Source organism: Mycteria americana, chromosome Z (assembly GCF_035582795.1).
Source record: "Mycteria americana isolate JAX WOST 10 ecotype Jacksonville Zoo and Gardens chromosome Z, USCA_MyAme_1.0, whole genome shotgun sequence".
Lineage (NCBI taxonomy): Eukaryota > Metazoa > Chordata > Aves > Ciconiiformes > Ciconiidae > Mycteria > Mycteria americana.
The window spans coordinates 59,274,432-59,299,000 of NC_134396.1; the positions used below are offsets into that span (position 1 = coordinate 59,274,432).

Sequence of the window (24,569 nt, forward strand, 5' to 3'; positions counted from 1 at the left end):
AAGCCCAGAGGTGCAGCCTGCGGGGGCAGCCGCTGCTGTCAAGCCTCACGACCCCTCCCTTTCACCAGCACAGCGCAGCCAGGCCCCGCCTGGCCTCCAGCAGGCTGCTTCTGCTGCTCCTGCTCCTTCGCCGAGCCACGCCATACCTCCCATAAACAGCAGGACACCTTTCACACCAGGGCTGGGGCTTCCCACATTTCCACCCCTGCAGCCAGGCGCAGCAGCTCTGCAGGCCCCCGGGGCTGCCCTGCCTCCCTTCTGGCACCCATGGTTTCCCATGGCTGTCCGTGCTGGCAGCAGCCTCTGCTCTGGCCATGCCAGGGCCACCGCACGCCCAAATCCCAGCCGCCCCTCACTGCCCGACTTGCACCTGCAGCCCAAACTCTGCTGGTGCAGGCGCCCGGCTGGGACCCCACCGCCCATTAGACTAGATCAAGTAGACACGCTAGGTACCCAGCCAGCAGAATGTCAGACATCTGGGAATAAACTGTCTCAGTAAGAAACCCTTTCCAGTTGTCTGTCCTGTTTTTACAGACGAATCCCAGACTGAGTTTATATTTCACCAGTCAAAGCAGGAGCAACTGACCCACAAACAAATGATTTCTTGTAACAATCAAGCTCAGATTCTAAAAAATCCCAGAGCTTTCATCTAATTTCAGAGCTTTCCACGGTTGCGTAAAGTCGTACAGAAGCAAACTAAGGTGGGAACATGAGTTCAAGTAAGGTTCAGAGGTGGAAACACACTTCCTACCAAAACCTACCCAACAAAATCGTTACTGTTAAAAACGCTAAGGCAGAGCTGGGGACGTCGTTTGTACTGAGCCAGGTGTTGAAAACTTCTGGCCTTGTAATGTGGTCTCCTGCAGAGAGTATGCAGATTGAGCCTCACTTCAGTTTTCTCAGCCCGTGGGCTCCAACGTGGGGTGCACGAACCCCAGGAATGAGCAAAAATATCCCCTAAGGTGTGGGAAGGAACTAGTAGAACTTCTATTTATATTTAGTTTTTATCCAAAAAGACCAAGAAAGAAATTAAGCTTTATTAACATTTAACATACAAATTGACACCGGTGTTCCCACTTACTTCGTGTGTCAGAGCATCCCGTGTCACACGTGGTACTGAGGTCTGCTAGGGGAAGAGAGCGTGTCCACAGTACAGAGGGGTTCACAGGGGTGCCCTCCCTCATTTGCTCAATTTCAGTATATTGCCATATAGTAGAGTTCATGTGCACCCACTTAACTGGATTTACGGATTCTATGGTCTCATTTTAACTAAACTACACTTCACAAAATGGACACGGACCTTGGAGAGCTTCCTGCAGAGAAACTGCAGATGTTCCTGATAATGAACAATCCTGATAAGATAATCCTGATAATGCAAGTGAACAAGAACACAGCAGAGCTGACACTTCCCTGTTCCTCATAGGAGGACCTTTAGCCAAAGTCAGGAGATAAATGAATTACTTTTGCTAAATCAATGGAATATGCTAAATAAAATGTTACTATTTAATCACAGTATACCATTCAATATTTAGGTGTTGTAGGTTGCTTAATGATGTACTACACAATACTGATGCTCAACTTGGAGGCAGAATTAACAGACACAAATTCCCTATACTGGTCATGGACACACAGGGCTCATTTCAACTGGAACTTTTGGGTATTTCTGAGAAGACTATAAAAATTACCTTCTTTTTTCCAGAAAGGATATTTTTTGTAACTATTTTATAATGCATTATAGCACAATCAGGTTATAGAATATTATTTTTAAATTTAAGAAAATACATCTTTATTATAGGAACATAGTCATTTTGTCCTGCATGTGAGAAACCATTTCAAGTTTAGCTTTGCCTCAGTAAATTTAGATTGTTTAATCCAGCTGTGATTTCAGTCCATGCAGGGAGGTTTATCAATCAAATTGGAGTAATTTATGTATACTTAACTATAATCTAACTAATACTTTTGAGTTATAAAGAACTTTGCCTCCAATTCCTCTTGCTCACTGACAGAGGGCACTAACACTGAAAACAAATCTATAGCAGGGATTCTCAGGGCAACCCTACATGGCTGAATGCACAGAGTACGTTCTCAGCTGATGAGACAAACTGACTTACCCCTCAAAGATAAATTATAACTGAATTGGACGCACAAGTTCAGAACGTACATATCCACAAAACCCAAAATATGGAGCTGGGGAAGACATGGGGAACCTAAAATGACAATCTGGTGAAGGAATGCTGGACAGACACAAGATTAGTGTCTGATTATTTCAATGCCTTTTTCTTAGCTTTCAAGTAATTCCTAAGAGCTCACTAGCAAACTGATATCCTCCTACTTCCGATTTCATTTAGAGGTGGATCTAAGCAATGAATCCAGAGGTTCTGAAACAACTGTCATGTGTTTACAAAACGACACATAACCATACCTGAGAAAGAGCACCTGTCAAAGCTGCCAAGTCAAGCACTCAAATGCTAAAGTTAACATTGATTACAATTTTTAATTTGCTTACCATATATAATAGATATTTAATTATAAAGCCACCTACAATCTCTATTTCATGCATCTGCTCCAAAGACAGAAAGTTATGCAATGCTGAAAAGGCACCTGCAGAATTCATGCCTCCCTAATCGTAGAAACCAGAATATGCAACATTTTGGGCCTTTTCCCAGTTAAGGAAGCTCTGTATAGATTCTAAGACCACATTTCACTGTATTACCCAGAATATCTTTCCGGTAAGACATTTAAGCTACATTTAGCATCTCACAGATTTGCTCTCTACCTCAGTCTTACCCCCTGCCTCCAGGAACATGATTCATTCTTTTCTCAGACACAGGTTGTTTCCGTGGAAAGCTCATGGGAGAAAAGCATACCTTATATCACGTGCAAGTAGTGGTTTGTTATGGATCTCGAGGTTTCCCATATTCTTCAGCTGAAGTATGAAAGTTCTCTCTCACACATAAGTGATTGAGCACCACCTTTATTTTTAGAATTGTAGATGTTTCTTTATGGCACAGAAAACAAGTAGTCTGAGAAAAGAACCATGACCTGAAACTTTGTTTGGTATACTACGCAAGTGCCACAGAGGTGCACAAAGTCAAATTAGGCAGGTGATAAAATAACAAATAAGACTCATTCTAATCAACAGTGTTTTGGTACTCCGACGATCCTTTGTAAACCACAGGTTCTGGACACCAACAGAAATCAATACTACACAACGGACTTAAGAACTCCTGAGCTTTAGAACGATGACCCAAGATTGCAATCACTCACCTATGAGATGAGGGCTCTCAACCCTGCAGAGTTTCCTTGGGCAGCATCCTGACCCAAGAGGAGAGTCCCCAACTGCAGACCCACTGCTCCAAGGAGGGCCGGCTCCATTTGCCCTCTGGCAGGGCGCCATTTATACCCCAGTCAAATCTGACCGGCGGTCATATACGACCATGCCAGTTTCCTGTCAGCTGAGGGCTCCATCTGCCAGTGGCTGTGTACGTGACAACAGTCACGGTAAGGGCATAAGAGCACAAAAAGTGAGGGTGCGAAAGTAAGGGCATGAAAAGAAGCAGTAGCCACTATGTTAAAGCCCCAGTCTCTATCAGGGCGGGTACACCTGCCACAGCAAGTCAGCATAAAGTACAGAAAATAGGACCAATGGGTTCATCACACCTACCGAAGCCAACAAGATGCATGACAACATTTTGTGAGAATTTAGGTATCTGAAGCATTGAAGAATTCATGCTATTTTGTCTAAGTTCACCAGAACAATCTCTCTAGTCAATGCAAAAAATTAACACTAAAGAAAACACTATATTAATATATGAGAAAGTTAAGACCCATTTAAGAACCCATGTCCAAAATGTCAATTGGCTAAAACAAGTGTGGGTTTACACTGTGAACTAAAGACGACTGCATCAAAACCAGAATGAACATTTTGCAGCTATGCTGTGTCTCAAGCTCAGCTCCAGAAAGGCAGCTGTTCATCTATGACTCTTCATGTCCAAGTAATGGCCACTCAGTACCAGCACTTCAAGCATTTGAAAAACAGTATAATAGTATGTTCTAGCATCTGAGTTCATACTGGCTGATCAATCTATCTAGTTATAGATAATCGCAAATATGACTAAGCAATTCCATGGTAATAACTCTTACATAGCCTTCTAGTTTCTCATCACTACACAAAGGTTTATGCAGTACCTCACACATTCCTTTGGATCGTCATCACTTCCTTCAAATATTGCAGCAGTATTATAGAACCATAGACTTATAATAGAACCATAGACTCATTTAAGTTGGAAAAGACCTTTAAGATCATGAAGTCCAACCGTAAACCTAATACTGCCAAGTCCACCACTAAACCATGTCCCTAAGCGCCACATCCAGAGGGCTTTTAAGTACCTCCAGGGATGGTGACTCAACCACTTCCCTGGGCAGCCTCTTCCAATGCTTGATAACCCTTTCAGTGAAGAAATTTTTCCTAATATCCAATCTAAACCTCCCCTGGTGCAACTTGAGGCCATTTCCTCTCGTCCTATCGCTTGTTACTTGGGAGAAGAGACCCACACCCACCTCACTACAACCTCCTTTCAGGTAGTTGTAGAGAGCAATAAGGTCTCCCCTCAGCCTCCACTTCTGCAGGCTAAACAACCCAGTTCCTTCAGACGCTTCTCATCAGACTTGTTCTCCAGACCCTTCACCAGCTTCGTTGCCCTTCTCTGGACACACTCCGGCACCTCAATGTCTCTCTTGTAGTGAGGGGCCCAACACTGAACACAGTATTCAAGGTGCGGCCTCACCAGTGCCGAGGACAGGGGGATGATCACTTCCCCGGTCCTGCTGGCCTAACTATTTCTGATACAAGCCAGGATGCTATTGGCCTTCTTGGATACCTGGGCACACTGCTGGCTCATGTTCAGCCAGCTATCCACCAAGACCCCCAGGTCCTTCTCTGCCCGACAGCTTTCCAGCCACTCTTCTCCAAGCCTGTAGTGTTGCATGGGGTTGCTATGACCCAAGTGCAGGACCTTGCACTTAGCTTTGTTGAACCTCATACAACTGGCCCCAGCCCATCGATCCAGCTTGTCCAGAACCCTCTGCAGAGCCTTCCTACCCTCAAGTAGGGTAGGAAGTAGGGTAGTTGTGCAGGAGTGCACAACTTGGTGTCGCCTGCAAACTTACTGAGGGTGCACTCAATCCCTTCGTCCAGATGATTGATAAAGACATTAAACAGAACTGGCCCCAATACTGAACACCGCTTGTGACCGGCCACCAGCTGGATTTAACTCCATTCACCACCACTCTTTGGGCCCGGCCATCCAGCCAGTTCTTTACCCAGCGAAGAGTACACCCGTCCAAGCCATGAGCAGCCAGTTTCTCCAGGAGAATGCTGTGGGAAACAGTGTCAAATGCTTTACTAAAGTCTAGGTAGACAACATCCACAGCCTTTCCCTCATCCACTAAGCAGGTCACCTTGTCATTGAAGAAGATCAGGTTAGTCAGGCAGGACCTGCCGGTCATAAACCCATGCTGACTGGGCCTGATCACCTGGTTGTCCTGTGCGTGCTGCATGATGGCACTCAAGATGATCTGCTCCATAACCTTCCCTGGCACTGAGGTCAGACTGACAGGCCTGTAGTTCCCCACACCCTCCTTCCGGCCCTTCTTGTAGATGGGCATCACATTTGCTAATCTCCAGTCAACTGGGACCTCCCCGGTTATCCAGGACTGCTGATAAAAGGATTGAAAGTGGCTTGGTGAGCATTTCTGCCAGCTCCCTCAGTACTCTTGGGTGGATCCCACCCAGCCCCATAGACCTGTGTGTGTCTAAGTGGTGTAGCAGGTCACTAACCATTTCTCCTTGGATTATGGGGGCTTCACTCTGCTCCCTGTCCCTTGTCTTCCAGCTCAGGGGGCCGGGTACCCAGAGAACAACTGGTCTTACTGTTAAACACTGAGGCAAAGACGGCATTAAGTACCTCAGCCTTTTCCTCATCCTTTGTCATGAAGTTTCCCCCACTGCATCCAAAAAAGGATGGAGATTCTCCTTAGCCCTCCTTTTGCTGTTCACGTATTTCCAGAAACATTTTTTATTGTCTTTTACAGCAGTAGCCAGATTACGTTCTAGTTGGGCTTTTGCCCTTCTAATTTTCTCCCTGCATAACCTCATGATATCCTTGTAGTCCTCTTGAGTTGCCTGCCCCTTCTTCCAAAGGTTATAAACTCTCTTTTTTTTTCCTGAGTTCCAGCCAGAGCTCTCTGTTCAGCCAGGACGGTCTTCTTCCCTGCTGGCCCATCTTTCAGCACATGGGGACAGTGGGTTCCTGTGCCCTTACGATTTCCTTCCTGAAGAATGTCCAGCTTTCCTGGACTCCCTTGCCCTTCAGGACTGCCTCCCAAGGGACTCTGTCAACCAGGCTCCTAAACAGGCCAAAGTCTGCCCTCTGGAAGTCCAAGGCAGCAGTTCTGCTGACCCCCCCTCCTTACTTCTCCAAGAATAAAAAACTCTATCATTTCATGATCGCTATGCCCAAGATGGCCTCCATCCATCACATCACCCACGAGTCCTTCTCTGTACACAAGAAACAGGTCCAGGGGGGCACCCAGAGCCAAATACCCTCGAAAGCAGATTCCCAGGGGACCTTACTAACTTGTTAATTGAGCAGCCTAAAGCCTGCTCTTCCAAAAATCCAGGGTAGAATCTCTGCTGACAGTTTTTCTCATTTTGCCAAAGATTTTAAACTCAACAATTTCATTATCACTGTGGCCAAGACAGCCACCAATCATCACCTCACCCGCAAGACCATCTCTGTTTACAAACAACAGATCTAGGAGGGCACCTTTCCTGGTCAGCTCCCTTAGCACCTTTATCAAAAAGTAGTATTCAATGTGCTTCAGGACCTTGATGGGCTTGAAGGAGTAGGACCATGTGAAACCCATGAAGTTCTACAAGGACAAGTTCAACATCCTGCACCTGGGTCGGGGCACTCCCCAGTAGCATTACAGACAGGGATGAAGGGACTGAGAGCAGAGAAGGAGAAAGACTGGTGGCTGAAAAATTAGACGTGAACTGACAACATGTGCTTGCAGCCCAGAAAGCCAATTGTATCCTGGGCTGCACAAAAAGAAGCGTGGGCAGCAGGTCGAGGGAGGGGATTCTCCTCCCTCTGCTCTCGTGAGACTTTTCCTGGCGTGCTGCATGTAGCTCTGAGGTCCCCAGTACAAGAAACACTTGGACCTGTTAGAGCAGGTCCAGAGGAGGGCCATGAAGATGACCAGAGGGCTGGAACACCTCTGCTATGAAGAAAGGCTGAGAGAGTTGGGGTTGTTCAGCCTGGAGAAGAGAAGGCCTTATTGTGGCCTTTCAACACTTAAAGGGGGCTTATCAGAAAGACAGAGAGAGACTTTTAACCAAGGCCTGTAGTGACAGAACAAGGGACAACAGTTTTAAACTGAAAGAGGGTAGATTTAGACTGGATGTAAGTAAGACTTTTTTTTTTACGTGGGGGTAGTGAGGCACAGGAACAGGTTGCCCAGAGAAGTTGTGGATGCCCCATCTTTGGAAGTGTTCAACGTCAGGTTGGACAGGGCTTTGAGCAACCTGATCTAGTGAAAGATTTCCATGCCCATGTCAGGGGGGTTGGACTAGATGTTCTTTAAAGGTCCCTTCCAACATCAAATATTCTGTGATTCTATGAACTTCCTAGACCTTTGTGTCTGCTGTATGACAGTCCCAGTCAACACTGGGGAAGTTGAAGTCGCCCATAAGGACAAGGGCAACTGATTTAAAGGGGGGGTTTATTCCTTATAGACTAATACGTTGGTGCTCTCATCCTGGCTGGGTGATCTATAGCAGACTCCTACAACAACATCTGCTTTACTAGCTTTTCCCCTCATCCTTACCCAGAGGCTCTCAACTGTGTCACCCCCAACTGCAAGCACTGTACAGTCCAACCCCTCCTTTGCACAGCGCTACCCCTCCGCCTCGCCTGCCCTGCCCGTCTCTCCTGAGGGGCCTATAACCGTCCATCACAGCACTCCAGTCACAGGACTCTTCCCACTTGGGCCAACATTGTCATAGCTCTGGGACTGAGCCAAAGCTTCCAGTGCCTCTTGTTTATTCCTCATACTGCGGGCATTAGCGTAACAACATTTGAAACGTGCGCCACTGTATTCGGTACGTTGTGGAGCAGAGTGAAAGGCCTCACTAGCCCACCGTCCCTCAAACCTCCTCAGGCTGTCCCAGAGCTTATCACTAGTGACCCTGTCCTGCCTTGCACCTCTGCAGAGTCACCTTCCCGAGCAACGGCCATGGCCTGGGCTTCTGCAGGAGAGGGCAGCCGGCACCTCTGGCACATGGAGGGCTGCTACACTTCAGTGCAATGCTTCAGGCAACAGACCACGTGCCACTTCATGCTGTGGACCCAGCTGAGACCTTGGTCCTTGGAAACAAAAGCTGCCCTGAGAAGGCAGGCCAGCCCCTTTGCCGACTGCCACCTTGCACCAAGCGGCAAAGACGGGGTGAGGCTTGTGTTCATGGGAGCTCCCACTTGTCCCCATTGCACAAACACCATCTTGAGACAGCCTCCAACCATCACGTCACCTACAAGTCCCTCTCTGTTCACAAACAACCAGTCCAGCAGGACGCCTTCCCTAGTTGGCTCACTCACCAGCTGTGTCAGGAAGTTATCTTCCACACACTCCAGGAACCTCCTACACTGTTTCCTCTCTGCTGTATTGTATTTCCAGCAGATATCTGGTAAGTTGAAGTCCCCCATGAGAAGAAGGGCTAGCCATTGTGAGACTTCTCCCAGCTGCTTAAAGAATATTTCATCTGCCTCTTCATCCTGGTTGGGTTGTCTATAGCAGACTCCCACCATGATATCTGCCTTGTTGGCCTTCCCCCTGATTCCTACCCCTAAACACTCAACCCTATCGTCACCATCGTCAAGCTAGACAATCAAAGCATTCCCAACATAAAGGGCTACAACTCCTTCCTTGCCTATCCCTTCTGAAGAGTTTATAGCCGTCCATTGCAGCACTTATATTCAATGTTCTTGAACGCTCCTGAAAGATCTAGAAAGCTCAGCCCTCTAGTCACTAATAAGACATAAACCTGTATTTTCAGCACTATATTTTCAGTTCGATGTCATGAACTGAAGGTGATTTTCTGAAGCCTGGACTAAAAAGTAGTTAGAGCATAGTCCAGGATTTGCAAATCCTCAATCAACTCTTAAATTCTCAAGCTTTTTCAGGAGAAAGCGAAAGGTAGTTTAGGGATCAACATAAAAAATGGTCAGGTACAGTGATCATAACTCACTGGATCCTTGCTTCCTTATTGTGCTGGTTTTGGCTGGGATAGAGTTAATTTTCTTTATAGCAGCTAGTATGAGGCTATGTTTTGGATTTGTGCTGAAAACAGCGTTGATAACACACTGATGTTTTAGCTGTTGCTAAGTAATGCTTGCACTAGCCAAGGACTTTTCATCTTCCCGTGCTCTGCCAGGTGCAGAAGAAGCTGGAAGGGGACACAGCCAAGATAGTTGACCCAAACTGACCAAAGAGCTGTTCCATACCATGTAACACCGTGCTTAGTATATAAAGCTGGGGAAGAAGAAGGAAGGGGGGACATCTGGAGTGATGGCGTTTGTCTTCCCAAGTAACCGTTAGGCGTGATGGAGCCCTGCTTTCCTGGAGATGGCTGAACACCTGCCTGCCCATGGGGAGGAGTGAATGAATTCCTTGCTTTGCTTTGCTTGCATGCGTGGCTCTTGCTTTCCCTATTAAACTGCTTTTATCTCAACCCACAAGTTTTCTCACTTTTACTCTTCTGATTCTCTCCCCCATCCCACCAGGGGGGAGTGAGCGAGCAGCTGTGTGTGGGGGCTTAGTTGCCGGCTGGGGCTAAACCACGACACTTATCATTCGCTCTGTCCATTAAGTGCTTTAAGTTTTCATGAAATTGTGAGTATTCGATTATCACCAAAGGCCATGTATCAATGACTTCATTGTTCCAGGGAATAGAAAACCTCAGGGCACTGAGGTAGAGATCTGCAGTGTACAAAACACCTTTCTAAAAATTAGATACTAGTCTCTGCCACAAACATCACAGTAGCCTAACCACTCAAACCTTGCCCAAGCAGTTTCTTGGTGTTCCATATTTTTGGTTGTCCATTTCAAAACCTAAGGGTTAGCTAAACACTCAGGGCTAGCTGAATACTCAAGTGCTCTTCAGTACACAAGAAAATGGAAGCGTAGTCTGAAAAATAACTTGCATCTCAAACTAGTCAATGAAGTTGGTGGGTTGGTTTTGGCTTTGGGTTTTTTTTTTTAACAGATTAGTAGCTAGATTCAATAGCCTTCAATGATACCAGGATAATATTTCAGAGGCAAGCTGTGTGAAGACATAAATATCTTAAATACCCCATATTACAGTATATATCACCACAGTAAGCCTCACAAATATTCAGTAAAGCTGTATTTTGAGTAAGGTTCAAATAGATGTGGTAATAAGATATGGAGCAGCCTATCTTACAAAAAAAAAAAAATCAAGCATCTGAGAACTGAATACATCCTTAAAACTATACTACCTCAGTTACTATCACTCATCCTGAAAACTTAAAGAGGAAGATATTCTCAGAAAATATACTATTTATTTTGATAAGACAATCATTGAAGCTGTAGAGTGGCTTAATTCTGACATAACCAATTCTGCAATCTTCATGTTTGAAATATCCTTCAAAAAAGCTACTAAAAGCTCCTAAAAATACATGGGGGTGTATTTTTAAGCACTCAGGTGTTGAAATTCCAAGTCTCAAAAAGAAGTTCCGAGGAAAACTTTAGTGTTAATAAAAAGAAAACATGAACTTGAAAAAAATTTTTACTTGCAATCATTCTGTAGATCTGTAAGAGCACAAGCAAATGAAAACATCTGCTTAAAACGGAAAGCGCTAGAAATCTCGACGCAAAGTGCTAGAAATCTTGACTGAAGTCTAGCAACCAATTTTGCCTCTTTACATTGTTCTCAAGTAAATATGCTCTTTTTTGTATCATATCAAATGCTCTACAGCTAGGAACAATCACCTCTACCAAACAAAAGGTTGTAACTGAAGAACTAACTATAAGTCTTCCTTTTCTAGATACCGACCTTGCAAAATTAAAGAATTATTGCATCTGTCACAGTATCTGTAATGGCTTTTATTCTAGGTGGCACAGACAGCATAGACTTTAATCCATGGAGACCCTGAGCTGATTTCCTAGTTAAACATGTGCATTGAAGTCTCTTCACTCTGTTGTTATCATTAGGTGTACTAAAGCATGTAACAGTAACACTTGTTAACTAAGCAAACATAACTATAACTGCAATGTTGAGGTAGCATTTCAAGTAACATGCTTTCACATTCCTTGCCGTCCAAAAAGATTAGAACTGTTCAGCAATTCTTAAAATAACAGCTTCCATTATTTCATCCAAGACTGTAGGAAAGGGCAAAAAAGGCTAGTTTTAAAAAACTATCTTTATTTTTTTGTCTTACATTTAAACAGGGATGTATTTCAGTTCTAGACATCCAGCCAATGTTGACTTCATTAGTTTAGACAGGAAAAAAAAGGATATAAATGCAAATCATATTGGCGTAATCTGAACATGCCTGCATTAGTACTGACTGCTTTGCTTTGCTAGAAGAAAACATTCTTCTAGCATTAAAATTAAGCACTTATAAAAATATTGCTGAAAAGCAAGTGCCTAGATACTGGTCATTTCAGCAAATAAACAGCTTTTGTATATTCAAATATTTTCAGTCCATAATATACACACTTTCTTGTTATGTCTGTGGAGTTCAGATCATACAAACACTGTACAGGTCAAAAACCTCTGAGAATAAAACTAATCAGGTGTGTGAGAAATACACATACCACATCTACTTACAAATTTATGAAGCAACAAATTTGGTCAAGTACTACAAACAAGGATGTGTTTTCATATGAGAATGGTCAAGTAACCTCCTACCTTTTCAGCTCAAATGAAAACAAAGAAGTAACTTCATGAGTTTGAGATCATCAATAACACAAACTGGTGGAGTGGAAACTTACAGCCTATTATACAATATGTTTTTGTAGGCCAAGTTCAGGTTTTTTAAAACAAAAACTTAAGATCATGAACAGTAATAATGACAAAGACCAAAGTATACATATGAGCACATAATCCAAACAAGAAAATACACTTTTCGCTGTCAAGGAAAAATAAATTACAGAATACAATTAAAATCCTTGTAAATGCAATAATGAATTCAAAGGTGTGCATTTATTTTAATACACATTTTAAATGCTACCACAAAACAGATTAAAAATAAATAAGTATGCCAAAAGGCATGTGTGGATAGAAAAAAATGCTAATTAGCTCTAGAGGAATTATAAAAACTGGAGATAATCTGAGTTTTGGTCAACAAATCTGTCTACTCACTTCCGTCTCTCACACCCCTTCTTCAATAACTGGCAGCTATACATGACAAAAGCACACCTCTGTCATTACAGCTTAAAAAAAGCATATAGCTTTCTGAAGAAGAAAACATAAAATGGGCTGCCTTGTCTACAGAACTGCTGGTTTGTCCATATTGCAGGCAATTCATTGGACTGGGGGGGAAGTACCCGACACATCCTTGCCATCCTGCTATAGTAGTGACGTTACACTGAAAGACAAGGAATTTCCACAAAAAAAACCTCAGGAAATTTTGGGTGCTATGGGCTAGTACGCAGAGAAGGGAGAAGTCCAACTCACTTCCGTTGCATGTTTTCTAAATTAAAGAGTAAAATAATTTACAAACAGATCTCTAACATTACATGGCACATCCATATTTTCAAGTTAAAGATGTTGTCAATCATCAGTTACCTTAGTGAACATATAGGCTTTAATACTTATTCCACTTTAGCAAGATTCACATTTATTTCTTCTTTTATAATTCCTCTGTAGATCCTCTTTTGAAGGTATTTCAATCTCACTAACATTACTGGAAACACAACTTAAATTATACAAACTTCTGTATTCTTTGTATAAACACTCTGTCACTTCTACTGTACTGCAACTCCATTGTAGGCATAACAAAAGCAGGTTTTCAAACCCAGAGTCTACTGGAAATACTTTCTGTTCATTAGTATCGCCAGCATTTAGACAACTGTCAACAGTTAAATCAGCCTCCTCATTATCTCTAGACAGTGACTGTACCACAATATCACTGACACGGTTTAATGCTGATACAATTTGACTACAGTATCACCAGTAATACTGGGAGAAAAGAAAAAAAAAAATCAAGGCAGGTGTCAGAAAAGAAAAGAAATCTTGAGATTTTATTATTTTTCTATATGGTCGTACATCTGTATTTTTCTTCTGGATTCTTGAAGAAAACAGCTTTTGATACACTGCTATGAACTCAAGTAACAGATTTATGACATCTGTCTTCAGCTAAGCCACTGCTAGTATTTCCTAGGACAGGAGAAATACTTTTCAAGTTTAGTTTTGCTGAAGATACTGTTCATTTGTACCATTTCATTGGTCCATTTGTTGATAGTCAAAGAAGCACTCGTATTTGACAAAACCTTAAAGCTTTCAGAATAGATGAATTAAACAAAAGATGGATGCAGGAGAACCAAATCAAAACACACAGGCATGACATTGTTTTTAAGGGAGTCCTTGGAAAACATGTGGTCATTATGGAGGGGTTTTTGTGGTGGTGGTTTTTTGTTTGGTTTTTTTGTTTCTTTGTTTTTTTAAGATCACAAGACAGCAGTTGAACAAATAAGCAATTTCCCATGTTCTGCTTGGTTCTAGTCATTTGTGGCGCTGAATGGTTTTCCTTTTCCTCCGCTTGAAAAAACAGCAGCACCTGCAGGTGTGACATGAATTACATACGATATAAACAGAAACCACAAAACTAAACTCTGTTTACTGTATTTGTTTCACTTGAAGCATGTAGTTCAGGTATAGCCAGCACCACAAGGAACACATTAAGCGCTATTGCAGGTGATTGATTTATTAGTGAAAGAAACTGAAGTAGAGATATTTTTGACACATTTCACCTTTTTTTGGAAAAAAGTATCAAATAAAAAAGCTATAATAAATATAGCTATTAAGTTTAGAGTATTGTGTGAGGTTATCAAAAGCATGGGCATTATAGGCTGAGTTAAAAATGTATTTGTAAGAATAAGGAATGTTCCATTACCTGAGTACTCTTTCACATTAACTGGTAATATGCCAAATGCAAGCTTGAGCTTAAAATTGTGTCACCTGAACTGTGCACTTCAGACACTACTGTTGCTAATACAAGAAAACAATTTGAGCTTTCTTTGTCAACCAGAACTTGGAAAAACCTTCCCCAAGGCTACTCCCCAAAATATATTAGAATAAAATGTTCATGAACAATATAATTAATGTTCTGATTCTGTGCTGTGATGCTATTAATACAGTGAAAAATCACAGCTTTAAGTATATTGAAGTATACTGACATTCCTTCTTCTGCTTTAATTGCGTACTACATGAAGGAAACTAAAATTGACAAATAACTGCAAATTTCACTGAGCAAATAGAGACAATCTGAAAGTAACTGAAAAAACACTAAAAAAGGAAAAAGAATTGGAGGGAGTCAGAGATAGATAATACAGAGGAGGACTGCAGAAGTCCAGGAAGTATTTTTGAAAAGAAACTAAAGAGGAAAGCAACAAATACACAAAGAAAACTTTTTCATTTACATGTAATGTTAGCCTTATTTTAAGTAACTCCCAGCTCCTGACAACCACCTTTAAAATTAAAGCTTCCACCTAGTAAAGTATTCACAATTTGCAATCAAAAGTGAACATGTAAGCTGTCTACTTTAACAGCCCCATGGAGTTCTGCAGTTTGGTTATTGAATTCTCACTTGCAGTGCTATATACTCAAGAGTCTTTCTTAAACTATGAAATACAACAGAAGTGAAAATACAAATATACTGCATCAATAGCCTATCAGTAAGTCCTTAAGTTCACCAAGCATTTTATGTCACTAAAATTCAAAAGGAATCCTGCTGATTTAGTTTGGAATATGGGAAATGGGAAAAGCATTTGAAAACCAGGGAGAATAAGGATCTAAAAATAAGGTTCTACAAGGGGTAAGAACAACATCCAAAGTAAGGGGAGACAGAAGTTACCTTCTCAAAATATCCAAGGGCACCCTGTTGCTCAGTCACTGAAAAAGTAGCAGTGGGCAGAGGCAGACTAGAGCTGCTCTGAGAGTTACATAACTTTCAGTAGAAAAAAAAAAATTGGTTATTGATGGAGAGGAAGCCCAAAATTAAAATTCAATAGGGGAAACTACATAGATAAATATTTTTACAGCTAGCAGAAATATTATACTTTATTAACTTTAAAGTACTTCTAAAAGAGACATATTTTTGACAGCTAGTAGCCACCAACGGCAACTGAAATTCCCCCATAACTACTAACTTTTTTTCTTAGCATCTGTCTACAACCCCTAACATCCACTATCACTTAAGCTTTGAATTTATATGCAGATGTATGGAGTCTAATTTAGTTTAATGCTTCTTTCACCCCAATCTTTTCCCAAGTATTTTATATATGTATATTCAACAAACATCATATCAAAACAAAGCATTTTACAGTGGTCCCTCCTTTTCAACATGAATTCGTCTATGAACCTATAAATGAGGAAATCCTACCCTGGACTGTGATGGTAAATCACTTTTGTACCTGTTTCAGACTAGCAGGCCTCAAAGAAAGTTTACCAAAAAATTTTGTCTCGATTAATAATTTTAGTATATACAGAACACAGGTTACATAAGTAACTGTAAGAAGATGAAAGTATGGCAGACAGTTAATTTATATTCTAGAAAACAATCTAGAATTTTAACTCTTCGCTATTTAACTATGTTTTGCTTATATGGAGTATGTCTCAAGGAACAGCAGATCACACTTCTTAAATGTTTAGGACTGCTTGGATCTTCTGTGTAATTCAAGGACACTTTAGGTTTTCGTGCTTTCCTTCCCAGAAAATTTTAACTCATCCTTGATGCAAATCTCATACTGTCCTTTATTCCTTCTCCATTACCTATTTAGTTTGCTGCTTCTCTGTCAACCACAGAAGAAGGGCATCATGCAATGGGAAATTCAAGAGTTCCATCTTTAACCAACATAAATCATTGCTTTTTTTAATCTCCTGGTCTTCTGGAGTTTGCATAATACTATTATAAAGAGAATCATTTCTATTAACAGCTTTTTTAAAAAAAAATTGTAAGAACTATTCAACTGTATTCTAGTTCAGGGAATTTCATTAAATGCTGAAGACTGTTATTTGGTGTGGAAAAATAAATTCCTTATTAATATATATCTAACAAGTATTAAAGGAATGCAAATTCCATAGAGCATTGTAAACCACAGGACTGGCTTGGAAACTTACTGATATGTATATTTATCAGCCTGGAAGTGCTAGTCCTGTCAAACCTTCCAAGGCCAAATAAATGTCATTTTAAAATATATGCACATTTACATGGAAATAAGACAGGTCAGACTGTGTTGCCTGATAATGAATTTTATGAAAGAAATGTAACCCTGAAATTAGAGATCGACAGTGCATGATCTCTTGAAGAGTATCATTTATAATAGAAATGCAGACATGTTGTTAAGCATACTGTCACTAGAGGGTGTCATTATCACTTTTATATATATATATTACACTGCTTGAAGCCATATTTAAAGCTACAGATAGGGGCATTATTAATGAGTATTAAACCACAAATTTATCATATTATTCAATACTCATGCAAAATGCATAAGAATAGATATGCTTTGAAAATTTTTAATTCTAGGAAAGGAACATTTTTTCTTTTTAAAGAAAGCATTTAATGACTGCTAACCTCTTTCTCTGTAGGGTACCAAACATTTCTATAGCAGGCAGTATATACTGATTTATGAAACTCTAGAAACAACTTACTTTTCCTGTACAATCTAAAGTGACCTTTGATATATTATCTAAGGTAGCAATCTCAGTATTATGGTTACAAACATTTCTTGTCCTACTTTAAAACATTATCATACCTTTTTTCTGTTAAATACCCTTCCCTCTACCACTTGAGCAGTCCCTTGGCACAACATGCTAAAGCAACTTCAGTTCTCATTTGTGTTTAGATAGCTGTGTTTTTATATTTGTCATCTAGCATGTGGCAACACTTTACTGCAGGATTATTAACAAGTGTTTAAAGTGGCAAAAAGAATGCAAGATGCAAAAATGACAGATCATATCATCTTTTCATGTTTGCCCTTCTCTGTCCTCCTATGGCAGACCCTTTCGGTTATCCAAATTACACAGGCTTCATAGAAGCAACTGTTCTGATGGCTAGCAAAGGGTTAAGGAAAGAAAGGCTAATTGCTCAGTGATAACTGGAAGACCATCTGTAGAAGATAGGATCTACAAGTGCCAGGGCAGAACAGTAATCAGGTTAGCTTTCTCCCTGCTTTACAACTACAATAAAAACAACTGAAATAGGGCTGAAAGCTACTTTTCTAAAAAACCAAACAAACAAAAAACCAAACCAAACAAACAAAAACCCACCAAAAAAACCAAAATCCAACACCCACTGCTAAGTCATGGTTGCTGCACAGCAACACCTGAGGAGCATGAAGATGACAAGGCATAAGATTTAGAGCGTATGCTGCATCTGAGTACATAAACATGTATCAAACAACGGAACTGTTGGATGAAATGTCCCAAAACAATAAAATGCTTACTGAAAAATATCCTTATCCTTTCTGATTTACAGCATCCCACTGAAATGGTATCAGAAGATCTAATATTCAGCTACACGATATTTGTGTTCATGGTTAAAATCACACATGATAGGGCACCCTTTCTTCAATCTTTTAAACCAAGATATAGTCACACTAAGCTTCTAAAACTATGAAAACGTCTAGAACAAAGAATGAAGTGTTTCAAAAATATGTTCAAGTTTGTCTCCTCAGAGGATGAGGAAATGTTACAAACAGAAGATATCAGCAAGAGAGGTTAACTTTGTTCCTATTTTCAGATGGAGAAAGGATGATGAAAGAGGTGAAGTGAGAGTCTTTTGATAAAACAATGGCTCCTTAAAAACAAAAATGTCTATATCACAGACATGAAAGATACTGATACTTGCATTTCTTTACACTCTTCCCCAGCGTAAAATCTATAAATGGATATTTAAACATCTCACAATACCTTTTGATATTAAGCTTGTAACTACCATGTTAAAATGTAAAATTACCTAAACCTTCTAAAGTATTGTTACTGCTAAAAGATGTATACCTATATGTTAAAGTCTGATAGCAATGCTGGGGAGGGGGTGTGGGTGGGGGTGTCTGTGGGTGTGTTGCTTTAACTACTGCCAAAATACAAAACAACTTCTATCCCCAAAAGAATAGTGAATGACAAAACTGCAGTTTACACTGCTGGAAAACTAATTTGTGTGTTTCATATTGAAAAAGAAGATTAATCTAAAGAGTAGGATATTGACACTAGATATTTTGTCTGTATCAAAACCAGTAAAGACTAGGCCAAAAAGGTCAAGGATAGCATATTTGTCCATCAATTATTCATATCAGAGGAAAATTAACTTCTACACTTTTAAAGCAGCTGCAGCATCTTTGTTTCTGAGAATTCTCTTACTTTCTGTAGATAACTAAGCATAGGTTTAATTGTGCTAAGCGCTACTCAAAACTTTCGAAATTTAATCTTTTCCTGTGTATACATAAACTGGGCATAAGGAAGGTTATCACTGCACTTATCCGAAGGGAGGGGACAGGGAATTTCTCTACGTGCAGCCTATCAACCTCCTTGCTCTTTGGGGTCTTCTGTTTTGTTTTAAAATATAGATAAGAAAACTGAATTCTTGCCAGAAAAATAATAATACAGTACCTTGCCATCTGCAAAGATAGCAGATAAAGAACTGGTCTTCTCAGTGCTCACAGAAAGCTGGTGCACAAGTCTGGCACAACGGACACTGGCATTCACAATTTTTAACTACACGTGCACATAAATCTTACATACCAAAACCAGAACCTGCAGAACAATCACTTCAAGAAAAATTTGTACTTTGAGACATTTCCCCTTATCTAAAATTTAGGAAAATGGGCCCTACAAAACTTACTGCTATTAAGAAATGCTTACTGGATTTTTCTGCTATTAATGTATCCTTCATACTTGAGTGCCTCTATTTTATGATAAACTAGATCCATACCCTTGTAAAATCCTATTCCAGGCACAATTATAAAAGAAAACATGTTGAAAGTTATACTGCCTTTAGCTATCAAGAATATTTTTCTGTACTATTTTGCAAGTCTGACTTTACTACTCAAATATATACACATTAGTTGTCCATCCCATCTTAACAGACCTTAATATTTTCCCCTTTCATTACACTGTAGCTTTAAGGAACCCTGAAGTTATGTTTTAGGTATTAGTTAGCAGGTTGTCAAAGACTAATACTCTGGTAAATACTATGTTTACAGAGGTAACAGGCAAAGTTCAAACATTTGCTAGCATTATTAGTTGTTCATGTAAGTTAGCTATTTTCTAGATGTTAAAATACTAGCCGAATGCTACGTCTGAAAAGAATGTTTTCCCCTCTAAAACAGGACAGCAAGTAAGAAAAAATATTCTACTACCCACTAAAAAGGATTAAATAAAGTACACCACAGACTACACAACTTAAAGGCAAGCAAGATTTGAAGCAGGCAAAATAGCTCCTGAAGGTGGCTGTTTGTAGAAACTGTTGATTGTTCCACAATATTAAAACATATTTTGTGATTTCCAAATGGACTTGTTATTTTAAAGTTCTCTGAAATTAGTTTTAAACCAAATAACAAGAACAAAGCCCCTGGGGCTATTTCAGCCTGCCTGTGCTGTAGAACTCACCACATGTTCAACACTTTCTGGCAGCTATACATAAAGAGAGTAAGGGAAAAAAGACAATCAGAATATCACACGGAGGAAGAATTTTAGGTCAGAACACTATCTTAAAATAAATATTTCAAAATTAGTTGAAATATCAAAAATGCATGCACTTCTCTAGTATAGAGATGTGTTATTGAGGCCTTAGCCTAAAAAGCACAAGCTATAGAAAGTCTATTATTTAAATATTTAAAGCGAAAATTAAGTATAGCACTATAGTTTTGCCCCTCATCAGTGGCTATTCAGTTTAGCCAATATTTTTTGAATAACTATGCAAGAAAAATTTTGAAGCAGCTGAGCACACAAGATCCAAAGAATATAAAAACATGGACATACTTAGTTTCATCCATTACTTCTACTTCTGTAGGAGCTGTGATGGGTGCATTTGAACGGCCTGCAGTTGGGTCATCTGTGTTCAGTTCTCCATTTGTTGAGCTTACTACCTGAAATCACCAGAAATACCTGAAATTATGCTAGTGCCAGACATACATTTGTCAATTCCTAAAGTTACAATACATCTTCAAAAATCAGTAATTTTTGTTAATTCCATAATTATTCTTATTCCAATAGTAGTATCTCTTCTGGGTTTTATTCCTGCATCCCCGTGCTCCTGCCGTTTTTCTTTCTTATCTGCTAGTGGAACTGACATCTACATGACAGACTCAAAGTGAGTGGACTAAGCAAAGCAATTCTGTTGATCAGGTTTGCTGATCTCCCTCATGTCTCTTCAGAGCCTTAAGGGAAAGTACTAACCCCTTTCCTGATATCATTCAGTCAGTCTTACCCTATCTCTGCTTCTTTAGTGTATTTAAGCTCCTTAGTTTCCTCCTTTGTGTGGCCTGATTCAGCTGTATCTCAAAGAGTACTCACCAGAAGAGGGGAAAACTAAGACATTCTCTAGACCCAAGAGTGTAGGTGCTGTTTGGTTTTCATTCTTAGAGCACAAGAACACTTACTGCCGTCAAAAAAAACAAATAAACAAAAAAATTAGCTTAATCTTCATTCCCATTAATTTACTCTCAAATTCCTTTGTAAATTCTTGAGCCACCAGGACAGCTCTGGTTCTCTGGCAATGTTTGTTTTGACTTTAAACCAAACGGAACCCAATATTCTCTCTCTCAGTTCCTGCCAGCTTTCCTGCATGACAAATGGAGCTATTCCAGAGGCCTCTCCCTCATTCATCTCACAAAATCTGCCAGGAAGATGGTTAACTGGATATAGACAAGTGCATATCTGGTCAGGGCAGCTGACAGTGCTAACTGACCCATTAAAGTATCAAGAGGTCTACTAGCTCCAAAGTAGCAGCAAATGCTTGGCCAAGCAACATTGCACAAAAATATTGTTCTGGGCAAATGATATAAGAGCCTGCACAAAACATCTGTAAAACATGATCAGCTACAGGAAAGTGGACCAATAGTAGTTCATAGTTCAAGATTCTTACCAGCTGTTGCCTGAAGGTCAAAGACTAAAGTAGAAGAAAGCAGAGGGAAGGAAAGTCATCATCATAATGTTACTGTATCCCTCACCCTTCCAAGCTTTCCTCTTAATGTAGCAGTTATGTCTCATCTATTTATAACCAGCGCTAATAGCCTTGCCTATTGAGGTTTGCTTTGTGGTTCCTGTTGTAACTGAGTACAGAGCTTCAGAAGTTTGCTGAACTTAAGCCATTTTCCATGCCATACACCTACATCGGTCTGACATTTCTTTTTCGAGTTTCACTAAAATAGGAACCACTGCCAAAAAAACCCTGCAGCCCAACAGCAAAAGGAAAGTAAAGGTGTCTGAGATTACAAGAATCTAATTACTTAAATTTTATTCAGTATAACTGAAGGAATTCTAGGAGGTTGGACATGATTTCTGTGATGACAGGTGAGTCAGTGGAGTTTCAACCAGATGGCTTAAGCTTAGTTGCATAACATTGGGGATGGCAGAAGCACTAAACATTCAGTGACAGAAATAGGTAGGAATTGTATTTTAACAAATCATAAGATGGTGGGTCAGGCATCTTAATCTAAACACCCTGGGTTAGTAGATTTTTTTTTTTTTTTTTTTTACAAGTAACTTAATATTTGTTGTCATCATTGTCCATATTTACTGATACGGGGAAATAGTATGATCCCAACCATATCACCAGGTATCTTATCGTGCAGATAATTTCATTGCTTCTTGCGAAATATCCAGTTGTAACAGTGATAAGCAGAGCGGAAACATAGGGTGTTTGCATGGGAAGTACTTGCTGAATAAGACAGGATCGTTCATGAAAATGTAACAGTAAAAAAATTTGCTCAACTTGTCCACCAAGTGAGTTTTGGAACCAAAAGATCCAAATCATAACTACATAACTGATCACAACTACAGCCTGCACTAATTCATATAAAGCAATGCCATCCAATTAAGATTGCAGTCCTAATCATTCTGGATTTCTGCTCCATGATCTAGACTTAAAATGAACTTTCCTAAAGAGATCCTCAGACCTATGCTCAAGGTTTAGTAACACCAGTTGATGAGAAACAGAAGCCTTTGTCTTCAATCTACTCAAGTAAGGGTAGGGTACATCAAGAAAAAACAAAACAGGTATATGCCCCTTTATGGATGGGAAGCAAACCCATACACCTTAGCACTCCTGACTGTTGTAAAGAACAGGTGACAGTTTGCACAGGTATTTGCAAGAACTCCTATTTCCTTCTCTTTTCCTACAAAAAGCAAATGAAAATATTTATGACTTTTACTCAAATATCAAACGCATTGCCCAACTCCAGCATCTATGGAGCTTTCACATGGCATTCTCCTTCACACTTCTTTCCCAGGAGTGTCTATTAAATCATTCACCTCAATCTTCTTAGACAGCAGATTCAAAACAGGGATCAAACTCAAGCATGTACACATTCTTCATTTGAACTGGAAAACACGAAAGTAGGTATCTAAAGATCCTCCCTACATTAATAATCTAGTTATGAATATTATTTTTCAACAATAGGTTGAAAAAATCCATCTTTCCCTTCTGATGGATAAAAAAGTTAGGAGAAAGTGAAAACATTTTGACAGGAACAAAACTGTATCTAAACATATTTTTATAGTCTGCTCTTCTATCACCGCTAGAGGAACTCTATTTTGGAGAGGCAGGCAGATCAGCCAAAAAAGGTTTGCTGCTCTGGTTCAAGATTCATGGATGGCTCCTATCAGCCTTTTGTCAACAACTCTCTTCTGGTCTCTTTGGAACCTCTTCTGGCAATTGTTAAAAGAATATCTGCAACATTTGAGTAACTCAAAAATAAAAAACCTCCTGGTTTATGACAGGTTTGTTTGCTGATTTTTTTTTTTTTAATCACAGTTAGTTAAAGTCATACTAATCTAAGCTGACTTCAGCTTCAAAGGAGCAATAACAATCTTCTGCTTGGGTCAATGCACTTCCATATGGTAACAAAGAACAAAGCTTATTTCAGGTTTTCCCAACACGTTCATATGCTTATAAAACAGGAAGCAGAGCAGCTATAACAATCTGTTTGGCGATTCTTTTCTTGAAATTCTTCAAACTGAATTCAAAACTGAATAGCATTTCTTGACAGTGGTTTCCTTTAATGGGAGAAGTCTTTCTTTTCAAGACAGCATTTGTCCTAAGGTGTTTTGTTATTAATTTGACTGTTTTCTCTAAGAAACTTCAACACAAACTTTGTAGAAACCTTCACACCAGATAGCAGAAAACTCTCCTGCCTCGCTCTAGTTGATCTCTATCAAAGAGACAAAGATCAAGGACAAAGAGACCTCAGTCCTTCCCATATACATACACCAGATACATCCACCAAATACACAACCAAATACGATCAAGTATAACTGTCTGTTGCATGGCTTAGTTTAGATGGGAGGAAAACAAAGTTCATCTTTCTGGAAAGAGTTGTGACCTCTGAAAGCATAAGTGAACCAAAGGGTATTGTTAGTCCAAAAACCAGCATCAGTCACGTTTCTCCAAAACCACAAATGCCCCGAGTTTCACTCTAGTCTACTACTGCTGAAAACAGCTCTAGGAACGGTCTCATCAAGATGAAGAACCAAGAATTAATACAGCTGCAACAGAGAAAAATATTTAACTTTAAAAAAAACTAATGAAGACTCATTTAAAGGCACAGAAGAGATAGGCAGGAGTGCTTCAGTTCCAGCATCAGTAAAGCTACAACTGTATGATCTTACAATCATAAGTTCTGTACCTTGCTAAAATAACCTACAATGCCAGAAGTTAATTCTCTGTGACATCAGTAAAATATTTTTCAATCTGACCAAAAAGTGCATTTGGTAAAAGACCTATAATGGGAAAATGAAGCAGTGTTAACACTTGTAGACTCCTGATCCTGGAGCATATAGGCTTACATTAGACCAACCATTAGACTTTTCTCTCTCAGACTACATGCCAATCACCTCAAAAATCAGCAAAACACAGGTAGAAAGATATGGGAATATAACAAAATTGAAAAAGAGTAAGTCACCTGGAAGACAGCTTATGCACTGAAGGTGTGGTACGCCAAATTCTGTAGCCAGGATGTACCACAAATAAGGCACAAAGAAGATTCATCATAGTGGATCCACATAAAAAGCTAAAACTTTAGGAAAGAAGAGAGAAGAACCAATA

The 24,569-nt window shown here is 40.0% G+C and overlaps 1 protein-coding gene across 5 annotated transcripts in view; it reads right to left on the reverse strand.

Moving 5' to 3' along the window:
* CSNK1G3 (casein kinase 1 gamma 3) overlaps positions 1 to 24,569 on the reverse strand; it is a 120,309-nt gene that overhangs the window by 12,633 nt on the left and 83,107 nt on the right. For 4 of the 5 annotated variants that reach the window (XM_075526318.1, XM_075526322.1, XM_075526321.1 and 1 more), the window contains one exon: positions 20,285 to 20,391. In XM_075526318.1, coding sequence (XP_075382433.1) covers positions 20,285 to 20,391 — 107 coding nt within the window. Of the gene's footprint in view, positions 1 to 13,477; positions 13,863 to 20,284; positions 20,392 to 24,569 lie in introns of those variants that run through there. The other variant, XM_075526319.1, reaches the window with a different exon arrangement.